At 32.4% G+C, this 16,066-nt stretch overlaps 1 protein-coding gene across 1 annotated transcript; it reads right to left on the bottom strand.

The window, feature by feature from the left end:
* Positions 1-286: 286 nt before the first annotated feature.
* Positions 287-2,258, bottom strand: LOC128921406 (ionotropic receptor 75a-like). The gene is made up of 3 exons (XM_054229046.1): positions 2,219-2,258; positions 1,128-1,300; positions 287-756 (listed from the first exon to the last, which is right to left on the bottom strand). Exons 1-3 carry the CDS (start codon positions 2,256-2,258, stop codon positions 364-366), a joined length of 606 nt encoding a protein of 201 aa, XP_054085021.1. The 3' UTR covers positions 287-363.
* Between the last annotated feature and the right edge of the window lie 13,808 nt (positions 2,259-16,066).

The raw sequence follows: 16,066 nt of genomic DNA, 5'->3' as shown, positions 1-16,066 counted from the left end.
AGAGAGAGAAAGAATTAGAGATAGAGAGAGAGAAAAGTGGAGTGCCATATTATGAGAGAGAAAAGTAGAGATTTAGAAAGCGATAGAGAGAAGTGGATAGCAAGATAGGAGAGAAAGGGATAGATAGCGTGAGAAATGGAGAGCGAGAAATAGAGAAAAAATGTTTCTTTCTAAGTTATTAAGTTTTAAATCCACTTACTTGCAACCTAAGAACTCCACCAAAATCGATAAAGCCTGAAAACCAAAACGTGCTATGGCATCATAGTTTGTACCATTAACGGAACGTAGAAATGCGAAGATCTGCTCTGGTGTACTAGTTATCGGTATTTTAGTGACCTGCAATTATTATTTGCTAAAAGTATCCTATAACTTTAGATTAATCGCACGTACCACAACAGTCAAACGCAGCGTGGCATCGTGCAATGTATTCCTGTTGCCGTATTTGTTGCGTAAATGTAATTTCGATAGATATTTATTAACATAGCACTCTTCGCTGTTGCAATATATCTCACGATCCAATGTCATATTCAATTTGCCACCATGATAATAACCGTTGTTGTAAACATCATAGAGCGTGTAGCTAGCAATGGCTGAGCTATTCCCATCGTCTTCTGGGGTATTCAAATATGCGTAGGTGATCTCGGCATCAACAGCAAGATTTTGGCGTTTGAAGAGCCCACGAAAGTATGTTACATTAGCCATGTCATCGTAGATCAACCAGAAGAAATGGTCGCTGAAAAGCCGTTCATGGCTAGCCTGAAGAAAAAGTGAATAAAAATATTTTGATAGGATTGGTAGCGGGATAGGGACTAAAGGCATTATATGTATGATTATGGTACAATTTCCAAAATTACTTAAGAATTATAGTATTCAGCCAGAATGTAGGCTAGAAGTAATATGTAACTTATAAGGAATGATTATTTATTTTTATTTTTTAATAAAAAAATCGAAGATAACATAAATATTTGATAGTGTAGATCCAGTTTTTAGCCCAAAACTATAATGACATTAAGAAAATAATATTGCTCGTTGGCATATTTCTTTCGTGATCAAGGGTTTAAAATTAATATTAAAGACTATACATCAGGGATAATAAGAGAAAATATTTCCTTCAAAATCATACTTACAATACTCAGAAGTTCCTCAGCACTTTCACAATTTAGGTCCATAAAAATCCCCATTGTTGGCTTCTTAGCAATTAATCGATACTCAATGCCTTGTAGAGCTTTAGAATCATTGAGGTTAATATAGTCGATATAAAACGAATTCTCGGCGGCTAATTTGTAGAATGCTAGTTGTGCTTTAATTATCAGAAAAATAAAATAGATATGTTAGGAGATAAAATAATGAACATAATAGAAATTACAATATTCATCAATTAATTGAAATTATGTATTTAAATTAATCCAATACTGATTAATCAATTAAAAAAATGTAGTGATTTATTTATAGTTGAAAGATTAAAATTAGGTTAATCGAAATTAAATTAATTCCATTAAATTAGTTCATGATTATTTGAAATATTAATCTATTGATTTGAGCAATCGAAGCCAGATAAAACTAAGACTGTCTAATTGAATCCTAATAATTAATTTATTTATTAAAGTTATTGTTTAGATTTTTAGGTAATCGGATTTTAATTGATTAATCAATAATAGTAAAGCGATTTATTTATAGCTAGATGATTAAAGTAGTTACACTTCGATCGAAATTTAATTAATGCGGTTAAGCAAGAACATGATTATTTGTGATATTAATCTTTTGATCTAAGCAATCCAAGTCAGGCAAGACTAAAACTGATTCATCTAAGCCTAATAATTAATTCATTTTCAAAGTGATTAGTATCATTTTTGGGTAATAGGAATTTTAATTTTATTAAGAAGGGTCATTAATTGAAATAAGCATGATTCAAATTTACACAAATAACTTTGTTTACTTATTTAAATTAATGTTATTCAATGTTGTTCGAATTTCAACGCAGAATCATTTTTGCCCACAGGTGCCACTTTGAATTGTACTCTATTGATTAATTTGCAAACTGATTATTTTTAAAACTATTTTAAAGAATAATTGCACATCTTCATTCAAATTTAATATAATATTCGATGTCTGTTATTTAGAAATATATGCTAATTTTTTTTACGATTATCAGGCTCTTTTTAATAAACTAATTAAAAAAATATTTTTTTAGAATATTTCAAACCATAATTACACTCACTTTCCACATCCCAGCAATTGAAGGACACCAACACCTTCATATTAAGTTTGAGAAAATAATATAAAATTAAATTAAAGAGTTTTAAATCCATTGTAATTTGTAGATAAATGAAGATTCGTTAAAAACTGGATTCCGAATAGTTCGCAAATCATTTTGGTATGGCTATTTATACAGAAAACTATTTCGTTAACGTTATAAAATTCCGTTGGTTGTCTAATTGTCATATTGAACTGTCAATAATCACGGATACTGTCATAATTGTCATATGATTTATTTATGAGCAGACATTTGATGACACACTAATTGGGTATTGAAGGGAAGGTGAGTATAAAAATTAAGTGTGGAAACAACAGGTGAAATATATCCATCTATTTCACTATACGACAAAATCGACTTTTTTCTGGGTATTGGACTAAATATAAAGTTTCCGGGAGATTGAGTGAAAATAAGTATATTCTCCGTTTTTCGAAGTTAGCCTCCAAACTTAAAATATTCACTTTCGAATTTCGAAATATAGCTTAATGGAAACGCCATTATAAAAAGGTAAGAATATGGTAATAATCAATCTTTCTACTTCTTGAAACGGTATATAACATTTTTCGATCAAGTATAACAGATAATATAAGCGGTCGAAGTTGGTTCTTTGAAAAAAAAAATATATATTTGAAAAAAAATACTGGCACAATTTCTGAAAATTTTGTATATTACTTTTTATTTGTATGCGAATTTCTTCTATTTCAAAGATATATAATTTTACATTAAAGTGTTATTTCCTGGAAGATTTATGTTGAAATTAAAAAAGTACGGTTACCAAGAGCAAAGTCGCTTAACCACACTCATAACCGTACAAAATTTTCAAAAATGGACCAGTATTTTTCGAAAGGTTAAGCTCTTCATTTTTTCGAAAAAATTTTTATTAACTATATCCTTTAATTTATAATATGAATTCATCAACTTTTTTTCGAACTTCGAAAATTTTCGATTTTGGAAGCTAACTTCGAAAATCGAAGAACGCACGATTTTTACTTATGACTCAATCTTACGGAAAAAGTAAGTTTTCTTCAATACCCAGACGAGTGTTGTATAGTGTCATATAAAGGAACTAATTCTAAAAGAGGAAATATAATATACGAGGTACAGTGGCTCACAGCTTATTTCGTGTAAGCAACAATTTTGGTAATACTGATATGAAATTAATATTTTTTGCTCTGAACTAAATGAACGAATGATGCAATTATATTGATAATTTAGTTTTAAATACAAAACATGTAAACAAATTTACAAAAGTATTCAAATTCAATATTTTATTACACAAAAACCAAAAACACTCATAATTCATGGGTCACAGCTTATTTCGTGTGGTATAAAAATTCATACTAAAAAGTTATAAAAAGTAAACAAAAATAAAATTTCAATATTTTGTGGAAAAGCCTTTTTGCTCGATTACAGCTTTCATGCGGTTTTGCATTGATTCCACCAATTTTTTTGTATAATCTGGCGATATTTTACCCCACTCTTCCTTCAAAGCCGCTTTTAGAGATTGGACGCTAGAAATGTGGTGTTTTCTAATATTAATTTCCAGAATGTGCCATACATTTTCAATAACGTTCAAATCTGGTGACTGTGCAGGTGTCTGGTAGAAGCGAAAAGTGTCACGTATACCCAGGTCTTCTGCACTTTGAAGCAAATTTTGCTTCAGTAAGTCTAGGTACACTTCTTTATTGCAGATGACATACACCCCCAAACCATTACATGACCGCCACCATGTTTTACTGTTGCGCGTAAATGTTTTGTTTGGAGCTCAATATTTGGTTTCCGCCATACGTATGCTTTACCATCTGACGCAAAAAGATTAAACTTGCTCTCATCGGCGAAAATAACCGTATTCCAAAAAGCATTGTCCTTGTTTAAATGGTCTTTTGCGAACTGTAAACGGGCTTTTTTATTTTTCTTATTTATAAAAGGCTTATTCCGTGCTGTTCGCCCATGAAAATTGGAATCCCTTAATATTCTGCGCACAGTTTCTGGATGACATTTTTTGCCGAGAAACATTTCAACATCTTTGGTCACCGCTGGAGCACTTAACATTGGTTCTTTTTTAATATTTTTTAAAATCCACCTCTCATCCGTTTCATTAAAAATTTTATTAGGAGCCTTTCGACCCTTGTTATGCACGCGACTTTCACGTACAAAGCGCTGAATTATATATTGAACTGTAGATTAACTTAAATCAACCATTTCAGCAATTTGTTTTTGCGTTTTTCCACTTTGAAAATGTTTAATAACTAATTCGCGTTTTTCAATTGAAGTGCGTGGACCCATGTTGATATATCGCGTAATTGCAACTGATCTGCATTGTTTTTAGAACATAAACTGCTTCTTAAGTATTCATAGTTCACACTTTGATTTACCGTTAGTTTTCTGCATCCGTTATTTAAAGGTATCACATGAACGAAAATCAACACACGAAATAAGCTGTGACCCATGAATTATGAGTGTTTTTGGTTTTTGTTTAATAAAATATTGAATTTGAATACTTTTGTAAATTTGTTTACATGTTTTGTATTTAAAACTAAATTATCAATATAATTGCATCATTCGTTCATTTTCGTTCAGAGCAAAAAATATTAATTTCATATCAGTATTACCAAAATTGTTGCTTACACGAAATAAGCTGTGAGCCACTGTATGTTTAAAAAATAACGGTAATTTTCCTTTGTTGAAAAAAATATTTATTCATTCGCATATATTAATGTTGTCGCTTTTAAAATAGTCGCCATTAGATATTATGCACTCATGACAGCGCTTCTTCCAATCATCGAAACCCTACCCAATTTCGATTTTTGGGACAGCCTTTAGCTCTATCTGCGATTTCTCGAATGCTTGTAAAACAACGGCCCATTAACTTTTTCTTTATTTGTGGAAATAGGAGAAGGTCACACCGCGTCATCCTCGTACAATTACATGTTTCAAGAGAAAATATTTTCAAAGAATTTTTTTTTTTTAGTTTTTCCAGAATTCAAAAATATGTATATATTTTTTAATACTTGTTTGAGTATATAGAATACGATAGATAGTTGCTCACAACTAACCTCACAAGCCATTGTCCTGTGACAGGATATGCTGCCAACCGCATGTCAAACCCTTTTATTTCGCTGTCATTGACTTCTTTTTCCGCACAATTGCTGTTGTTTACCAATTTCGACAGTCACACATGAATACAAACGTTACATTTTCCAATGTTCCCCTGCTTTTCCTGCGAAATAAATTTATCAGCTAATCGCGACATTTATTGTCTTGTCAACAGTTGACAATTTTATTGAGCATGAAATGGAATGAAATGAAATAAAAATACAAAAAAAATAATAAAATATTTAAAGGGGTGACACAATAAAATGCACAACATTATCGCACACTGTTGCTTGCACAGCTGACAAATGATTGCTGTTGAAAGGTTAAAAATTGCATTAACAAGTTGGCGTACAAAACTACAAGAGCGGCGACATAACTGTGGTTTTCAGCCGTACGTGTTGGTATTTTGTAGAGTCACAAATACAGGCATATATGTATTTCTAACACTCACATATATTTACTATGCAACAACTTTCCAGCTCCGACAGCAACAAGTGTCCCACCACGCACGTGTTTGTTGTCTGTAGTTGTGCTCTCTACTCATTCCACTTGCTTATTTACGTTTCTTTAGCTTCCTATTCAGCTGCGCCGGCGCCGATATTCAGCGCTTGCTTTTGTTGATATCAGCAATTGGCTGCTAGCAACAGCAATTTTATGAATGAAATCTGGCTGAGACACATACACTTACTTAAATAAAAACAAAAAATGAAAAAAGACACCCTACAAACCCTAAATGCCTGCGGTTTTGCCTTTCCTAGACAGACGCTCACCGATACACACACACACACACACTTATACTCACCACTTATTTCACGCTTTTTCACATCACTTGTGTTTACAACGCTTTTCCGCCACTTTTTTTGCATTCAAATTACAACACGTATATGTTGTTGTTGTTTATTTCCTCCTAGCTTATTGCGGCTTCCTGCCTGCTGCACATGGCTTGTGGTTGTCCACATACACACACAAACACTCGCACATACTCACTAACTGTCTGTCTATTTGTCTGCTTTGTTCTGCATTTGTCGTTGGTTTTTCTGCTCTTCCTCTGCATTTTTGTTTTCCATTTAGTTGCTTCGTTGTTATTGTTATTATTGTTTATATGGGTGTGTGTGTGAGCTTGTTGGTACGTTGCTGTCCGTGTGCTGCAGCATGTAAAAAGCGCGCCTTTAATTCGTTTCGCTTCAGTCGGTGTTGCGCGTTTGGCGCGTTCTGTCCTTCTGTCTTTGGCGGTAAATCTGAAAAACGAATAACGGTTGAAAGTGTTAATAAAATATTAGATGAATCGCGTTAAGTTGAGAGATAGTTAATCAGGCAATAAATGTTTAATAAAAAAAATATTAGTTGGATACACACCAGTTCAAAAAAAGTATGTGGGGATGAGAAAAACATATTTTTTATAAATAAATAATTAAAAAATACTTTCAAAGTGTGTGAAATATGTAAATATAAAATATAAAATATAAAAAATATTAAACATTTTTAATTTTTTAATACTTAATTTAAATAAATAAAATTTCAAAATTATATAAATTCAATTATAATTACTTATAATTAAATTATCAAAAATATTTCACAAATCACAAATTTGAAATTTGATATAATAATTTCAAAATCAGTTAAACGCTAATATGAAAATTATTATATAAATAAACCAGAAATAATATTAATGTTAAAATAAACTTGAATTTTTTTAAAATAATAAATATAAAATAAAATAATAAATATAATAAAATCGAGAAAAGACACTTATATAAAAAATAAAAACTATTTTTCTGTACAAAAAGGTGTTTAATTGATTATATAAAAAACAGTCTAAGACCATCCAAAATTTAATATGTCGTATGAAAATATAAATACTAAACAAATTGATTTTATTGTTGCAATATTAAATTCTATTGGAGGAAATGAAAAATAAATACAATTTCTAATATAATTTCCTAATATTATTTTTTTAAGACTTCGATAATAAATAAAAAAATATACTTAAATCTTTTAGCAATCAAAATCTTATTAATATAAAAATATAATTCAATAGAATTCTGGTTTAGTAAGAAACATAAAAATTATGAATTTTAAATAAGGTTTTGTATTTCTTTTTTTTTGCACTGGGTGTTGAAGTATGTACCTTAAACAAAGTTAAATAAAAAAAATTTAAAATTAAAAAATTAATTAAATTAATTAATATTATTACCACACTGGCTTTCCTCTCAAGTCACGAAGCTATTTTCTAAATGCTGCAGAACTGAACTCATCAACAGCTTATAAATACCATCAATTAATTGAAATAAATATTGTCATAAATCAATAATGCAAATAAAGTTTTCTTGAGGTTAAGAATAAAATAAAAAAGCAAATATTTAAAATATTCTGAAACGAAAATGTAGTGAAATCAGTGAATCCAACCTCAAAATAAAAGTATGAGGAAAATGAATGTAAATAGTATACCAAAAAGTGACGGCTGACTCAAATAGAAAAGTCAATAAACAGAAGATTCGTATAAGTGGATTGTAAGATTATATTGATAATTTCAATTGGAACTCTTTAATTCACAAAGTGGCAGTTTTTTAAACGCATACTTTTTGAAGAGCTTATCGAGACGAAATGGATTCTAAAAACTCTGTCCTATCAAAGAAAAAAAGCAAACATTGAGAGGTTAGGGGTAGTCAGAGACACGAAAAAATGAGAATTTTCAGTAATTTTTTTTCTATTAAATCATGTTATTTTACAAAAATAATAATATATCATTATTATACAATGTTTTGACCTACAGTCACGAAAATTTGAAAAAAAATATGTATAATTTCCCTAGTTATAGCTGTCTGTGTTGACCCAGTTTCAAAAAAAGGTCTTTGCGGTGACACTCATAAGTCCTTGGATATTCATCTAAAATCAATCGGAAAAAAAATTAGTTTTATAACTAGATAATCTTGGGCCTGATCGAAGCTTTTTTTTTTCAAAAATTAACAAAATGGCGACCTCAGGAAATTTTTTTCTGATTTTCGGAAAAAAATCAACAGTTACTACCGAGCGGTTATCGAGTTACAGTTCTGGTGACAACAGTTCAAAAAAACATAGTTTTGAGATAAACGCATTTAAAGTTTCATTCGAGCGTTTTTGAGCGCCCGAGCGATCTTTGTTATTTGTCGAATAACTCGAAAAGTAATTATCGGATCAACTTCAAATTTTCAGAGAATAATTTTTAAGACATTGCACTTAATGAAAATGCAAACAAAATTTATTATTAATTAATTTTTATCTTTATTTGTTATAAAAAAAGTTCTTAAAAAAAAAGTTCTTAAAAATGTTTGAGATTTAGATAAATTAAAATAATATTCAAATTTAAATATCTGTAAATAGAATACTATTTATAACTTGCGGATTAATAATGCAGTTAAAATTAAATTTTCAATTATGAAAAAAATATGAATAGCCTTTGTCAACAATATATTAATAGCCTTGGGCAACACAAGCAGGCCTAGGGTTGAATGCGGAAAAAACCGATCTGCTTGTGTTTACAAGGAAATACAAAATCCCTCAATGGAGGTTCCCCTCGCTAAACGGAACAGAACTATCACCAAAGGACCGCACTAAGTATCTAGGGGTCGTCTTGGACAGTAAGTTACTTCCACAGTAATTCTTTCTTACACAATGTGGAAGAAAGGGTAAGAAAGGCTAGTAATGCTCTTTATGCATGCAGGCAGTTGCTCGGTTGGGGGCTTTCTCCCTCTCTCATGCACTGGTGCTACACAGCGATAGTGAGACCAATCCTGCGACTACTGGCGGGAGGAGAATTTACGCATAGAACTTTTGGGCACAGCTCGGTGGGTAGGGGCGGTTTGGCAAGTACCAACTATTGACCCCACTCATGAACTGGGAAAGAAGATTCCGGGTGAACCTGGAAAAGCTCGGTGGGTAGGGGCGGTTTGGCAAGTACCAACTACTTGACCCCACTCATGAACTGGGAAAGAAGATTCCGGGTGAACCTGGAAAAAGACGGCTGGTGTAAGGGAATGATAACCTCACGCAGCACATTGAATATCTACACGGATGGCTCGAAAATGGAGGACGGGGTAGGTGCTGGAATATACTGTCAGGAGTTAGGTGTAAAGCAGCCTTTTAAACTTCCGAACCACTGCAGTATTTTTCAAGCGGAGGTATATGCTATTGGGGAAAGCCGCAGAGCTAGCCCTCAATACAGCAGCCGGCTACTCCAAAGTCAAGCAGCAATCAAGGCAAAAACCTCGGTTTGCATTTTGACCAAAAGTGTTTTGAATACCAGGATGGCAGTGAAGAGAGTTGCTAGGAACACGTGTCTTCACTTCTACTGGGTGCCAGGACATAAAGACATTGAAGGCAACGAGATTGTGGACGAAATTGCCAAGAGTGGTGTAAAACTGTCTTCCGGAAACGCGAATAACATTGGCAAGTCCATGCACTGTCTGTTCGATGAGCTGGAGAGGGGCATGAAAAGAAAAATCCTAACACGTTGGACAAATATACCGGGGTGTAAAACCGCTAAAGCCATGCGTGAAACCGTAGACCAGAAGTACACCAAACTCATTCTGTCACTCGATAGAAGGGACTGTAGGAGTTTGGTGGGAATACTCACAGGTCACTGTCTGGTGGCGGCACATGCCTACAAAATGGGACTTACAGATCGAGATAACTGCAGGAAATATCAAGAACATGGTGCAATAGAAACAATGAAGCATCTTCTGTGCACCTGCCCTGCATTGTCAAGGCAGCGACTTCGCTACTTGGGGGCCTCACAATATGATAATCTGCAAGAGGTATCGAAAGTGAAGCCACAAATGCTTTTAAAATTCGCGTCAAGCCCAGGCATCCTAAAGGATGACTACTCCTCGTGGACAACGTGACGGCACTCCATCTGGTATTGCAAAGGACCTAAATAGATCTATGTGTGGCGTATTGGCCTACCAGTTTAACCTTACCTAACCTTTGTCTTCAAAAAAACTCAGCTCATATTCTGAAACCAAACCACCAATTTAAAGAACTTGAATTATTTGGGATTAAATACTCCATAATTATCTTATGTTATTAAAAGAAATGGGGATTTCCCATAAAAAATTAGCTATAAATCAGCGGTATATTGAATTAAAAGTCACAAAAACATGAACTTTAAGCTTCATAGTTCAAAAGAACTGAACTAAATATTTTAAATTGGATAAAAAAAATGTTGCATTTTATCTTTTTAACTAGAAAGAATATTGTAGAAATCAAGCCAAAGAAATTGGGTTGTCAAAAAAATAGCTATAGAGCAAAAACTGTCTAAAAACGATTAACATTAAAAGCGTTTTCTTATCATATCTAAAAACATAAATAAGCTTTAGGTGCATACATATAAATATATGCATATGGTATACATTATGCAAATAAGCAAGCATTAGCCAACAATACAAAGAAGCAATTGCAAGTTGAAAAAGCATAACTGGCCAATCACTTGGACAATTGCAAATGTGCAATTTGGCACCCATACACCGCCAATATTAACACAACAGCTTTCACAACGGAGATTGAAGTGTTACTCAAGTGATATCAATAAAAATGAATTGCCATTCCAATGAGTGCGATGGCACTTTCAAAAGCATAAGCATATGAGTATATACTTTCTTACAAGCGTTAAATGCAAATGCAACTGTAACTTTTCAAATGAGTATTCTGTTGCATGAATTGGCTAGTTGGCACAACCGCAAATTGGCACTTTGCACTTAATAAACTGTTGAGTTTTTAGTTTGGAGATATTTTTATTAATAGTGGTATGCTTGAATATATCCTTAGTTTTAAATTATGTTTCCATAAATCTCCTTATTATCTTCCATATCATCCCAATTTTTATTGGAGATTGCAAACAATGATTTTTAAGCTAATTAATTTTAAAATAGATCAAATTCCTCGACGAAGACTTCGTATTAATTTTTAGTGTTATGGAAAAACTAATTGAACTTACTCAGACCAGTCTCATAAATTTATTCAGATAAACAAATTTAAAAACAAATATATCCTTTCTTGATTGCTAGAACTAGTACTTGAAAATCGCGTGATTCAGTAACAATTATTTATTGTTGGCAATGAGATCATTGACGATTATCTGCTCTCCTCAATTCTCTGATTTTCTAAAATTAACTTTAACTGATCATCGAGGGGAGGCAATCACTTCAACTTCAGATCTTTTCTTAAAACTACATCTTCCAATTATGATGTCATTAATGACTAAAATACCAGTGAAAATAATAAAGAAGCTTCATAGAGTCACATTAGCTAATTATGTACGCTGTGAGTTCATCTATGGGCAGTTTTCTTAATAAAGTTTTATAAAATTAAATACAATTTATTGTCTAGGTTGGCTCCATGCAGTTATCGTCAGACCCCTCTAAGTAATGTAGCATTTTAAGCATTAAATTTAAAAGAACACATCCGAAATTAATTGAAATCTACCTGTAATAGACTTTTTGCATAGTAGTTAATTGATCAATTAAACAGCTTTAGATCGATTAAAGCGCTGATTTATAACGATTTATCATATAAAATAAATATCTTATTTTACTACATTAATCCTTAATCGAATACAAATCGAGTTGAAACTGAAATGTTGTCCACTATATAAATTTGGCTGTGTTCAATGATAGAATAGCAATCAGTTGTTGAACTTACCAACTTCTTATGAAATAAACCAAGTAAGGAAGGGCTAAGTTCGGGTGTAACCGAACATTTTATACTCTCGCCATTTATTTATTTAACTTAATTAATATTATATAACACACAATTTGACCCACATATTCGTCATATATATTGTATAAAGTCCATTGAAAGTTGGAAACCCTAATATTAGGTTTGAAGCACCGAGGTCTTCATGTTCGATATATGGGGCCTTGAAAACATATGGTCCGATTTTGGCGATTTTTAGAATGGGGCTGCCACACTATTAACATAGTATTTGTGCAAAGTTCTGCACCGATATCTTCACTAGTGCTTACTTTATATATTGTAAAGTAAACGATTCAGATTGTCTTCAAAGTTCTGGTATATAGGAAGTAGGCGTGGTTGTGAACCGATTTGGCCTACTTTCACAACATATCATTGGGATGTAAGGGACTTACAAACCAAGTTTCATTGAAATCGGTGGAGTAGTTCCTGAGATATGGTTTTTGACCCATAAGTGGGCGACGCCACGCCCATTTTCCATTTTGTAAAAAAATCTGAGTGCAGCTTCCATCTGCCATTTCTTCTGTGAAATTTAGTGTTTCTGACGTTTTTCGTTAGTGAGTTAACCCACTTTTAGTAATTTTCAACCTAACCTTTGTATGGGAGGTGGGCGTGGTTATTATCCGATTTCTTTCATTTTTGGACTTTATTAAGAAGTGGCTAAAAAAAACGACTGCAGAAAGTTTGGTTTATATAGCTTCATTGGTTTGCGAGATATATACAAATAACCGATTTGGGGGCGAGACCACGTCCACTTCCCCAAAAAAACTACATCCAAATATGCCCCTTCCTAGTGCAATCCTTTATTCCAAATTTTACTTTATATATATAATTTTATTTATGGCTTAGTTATGACACTTAATGTGTTTTTGGTTTTCGCCATTTTGTGGGCGTGGCAGTGGACCGATTTTGCCCATTTTCGAAAGCAACCCTCTCACGGTCCCAAGGAACATGTGTTCCAAGTTTCATTAAGATATCTCAATTTTTACCAAGTTATTGCTTGCAAGGACGGACGGACAGACGGACAGACATCCGGATTTCAACTCCACTCGTCATCCTGATCATTTATATATATACCCCATATCTAACTCTTTTATTTCTTGGTGACACAAACAACCGTTATGTGAACAAAACTATGATACTCTGTGCAACAGGTTGCGAGAGTATAAAAATGTATAACAGCTAATCGTTAATTGAGTAGCCGGCTGTGCGAAAGGCAAAAACTGGTTTCTTAATGTACTAAATTAATTTGGCTGTGCGAAAAGACTTGGATACTCAATTAATGAGTAAAAAAATTCTAAGATTGTTGATTAAGACTTTAATTTCTAAAAATATAATGATCTCTACAACAATATTGTTACTTCAGGGGGATCATTATCAAATATATAAATATTTTATGCCACGATTTGCAGAGTTTTCAATAAGGCGAACTCATTGGTAAAGTAGATAGGACAAAAAGTGGTTACACTATAAATCTTGGAATTTTTTTGTGGGAGTAGTTCAACAATTATAGTGACAAACTCTGAAAAAATTAATTACTATAAATTTTCGTCATGCTTTTTTTGAATTTTGTCTATTTTAATTATTTTATTTTTAAAAATTTTCCAACACATTGAATAAGAAATTTAAAAATGTACCTTTCCTCTATAAAAAATATATTCATATATACATAGATCGATTAACTAAACTAAAAGCCTTTAATTGCGCGAACCACGGCAATTAAGGGCTGAATAATAAACAGCACAAAACATGTCACTAAATAAAAAATTGAAAACATTTGTGGTAAAATAGCTGTTTCCAATGGCTAGCCACAACTATTTGCATAGAAAATTTATGAAAAAACCAATACAAATTCAGCAATGGAAATGAAATTTTAAATGGATTCTACATATATTGAAATTGATCAAAAATTAAATAAAATTGTATCAAAATGCGCTTTAAGAGCATATTAACACCCAAGCAATTGCAGAACGAATAAACCAACATACAGCAGAAATATTACAAACATAACTGTAATTGGCTTTGCAGCGCGCAGTCAGAAGCCAATTGAAATTATGCGTAAATTACATTTCGATATTTTCGTGTGATTTTAAAATCCGCCACAACATGTGTATGGTGTCTGCAAAGAATTATCGTTTTTTTTCGTTTTTTTTTTCACAACAACACTAAAGCGGAGAAGTCAATTTAAATGCCAACCGCATTCATTAACTTTCATTAAACTTTTGCGGCTTTGGCTCGCAATTCAATGGCTGTGCAACAGTGCGTATACTCAACTTATAATTTGCACAGCAAAGTAGGCGGGCAAACCAATGGACACAACAAAGAAAAAAACAATAAACACGTGTTTTCTTCAAATTTCACGCAGTCAGCAGAAATATGAATGCACGAGTTGACATTAAATAAGTTTACTTAAGCGTTTGTTACGCGTAAGCCACCAGGTGGTATGAGTGATGTCAGACAATTAATGTACTACTTTGATAACAGAGAGGAAAAAAATATAAAAAAAACTTAAAACAATGCAATAAAGGGTTGTCTGCAGGTTTCAGCATTTTATTAATTACTATTGTTTAATTTTTTTCTGTTTTAATTTTTTGTTGTAAAATATTGTTTTTTTATTTCCCAAATTTTACACCGCTTTACCAAGATTTTATTTATTGTCTTTAAACAAAAGCTTTGCAAAGCTGCTCTTAGTTCAGTTGCGTGGCCTAAAAAACGTTTTCAGCGCTGTTGAATGAGCGAAAAACGCAGCAATTACATTTCACTTGCGTTTTCACTTTCATTTCACATTTAAATTTTACTCGCCGGCGCAGTCTCTAAAGCATATTGCATGCAGCCTATCATATTTTTTGTATGCTTCTCTTTGTTAAACACTACAGTATATTTGAAAGAATTCGAAATGCGTCGAATTTATGCGAAGTGACCGCACTTTTATTTGTTTTTGTCTTCACGCTCTTTATTTACATTTATATTTATATATTTTTTTATTTTTTTATCTCGCACATTTTGCGTAATTTTGTTTTCTTCCACTCATTTCGCATTGTTTGACTGACTGTTTAACTCTTCCTGAAGCTTTTTGGTTTTACTTTTGGGTATAATTTTGCCAGCAACGGCGCGGTTAAGGGTATAAGAGACACTCCTTGTATATGAAGTGGCTTTTTTTTTGATAACAGAGACATCTATAGAAGAGAAGAAATTATGGAGATAAAATTAGTAGAAACTTGTAGTAACCTTAACCTTTAAAAATATATATATAAGCATTATATATTTAATCTAATCTCTAAGTGTCAATAATGCCCATCCATTAAACGCTTAGGCCACGAAAGAAAGATTAAGAGCTAGATTTTAAACTTTATACAAGGTTTGTTTGAAAAAGTATCGAAAATTAAGCTAAGATTAGACGTATTTTTATGACCTTGGCGATTTCGGTTTGTTGTTTGTTTGTTTGCTTGTTGGTGAATTCTTGGCCAAAACAAAAAAAAACCATACTGTAACGATGCCCCAGAATCCATACTAACCAGATATGAATCCTTGTGACTTCTACTTATTTTCTATTTCCAAAAAATAAAGATTTTTTGATTCATAGTTGAAATCGCTGAAAGTGTCAAAGTCTACCTCAAAAATCGAGTTTGAGCAGTCTTTCGACGATTGAAAGAAGCGCTGGACTGTTTTGATGGCGATAATATTAATGTAGAATATTAAAAAAAACAAAAATTCCCGATATTTTTTGAACACACCTTGTAAATAGTGGAGAGCAATAACACATCTTATTGCAGTGGTCTATGCAGCCGTTCCCACGACAGTCGGTTCTACGTAACCGGAACGGACCCGGATTTTTATCCGGCCAAGGACTGTAAAATCGGCGACATTCCTCAAAATTATTTAGGGAATGTTTTATGCCGCTACAACAACAAAGAGCAATAACACAACTCTCAACCCATGTGAAAAAAATTTGCGAAATACTAAATTTAAAGGTAAATCAGACCAAAGTGA

Source organism: Zeugodacus cucurbitae, chromosome 4, assembly GCF_028554725.1.
Source record: "Zeugodacus cucurbitae isolate PBARC_wt_2022May chromosome 4, idZeuCucr1.2, whole genome shotgun sequence".
NCBI lineage: Eukaryota > Metazoa > Arthropoda > Insecta > Diptera > Tephritidae > Zeugodacus > Zeugodacus cucurbitae.
This window is presented reverse-complemented; position numbering and strand designations above follow the sequence as displayed.

Bases quoted from the DNA above. Each gene is read 5' to 3' on its own strand.
- LOC128921406 (XM_054229046.1), bottom strand. From the start codon at position 2,258: ATGAAGGTGTTGGTGTCCTTCAATTGCTGGGATGTGGAAA. The intron at 1,301-2,218 runs GTGAGTGTAATT...TGATAATTAAAG, and splicing joins CAATTGCTGGGATGTGGAAA to CACAACTAGCATTCTACAAA. The intron at 757-1,127 runs GTAAGTATGATT...CTTTTTCTTCAG, and splicing joins CTGAGGAACTTCTGAGTATT to GCTAGCCATGAACGGCTTTT.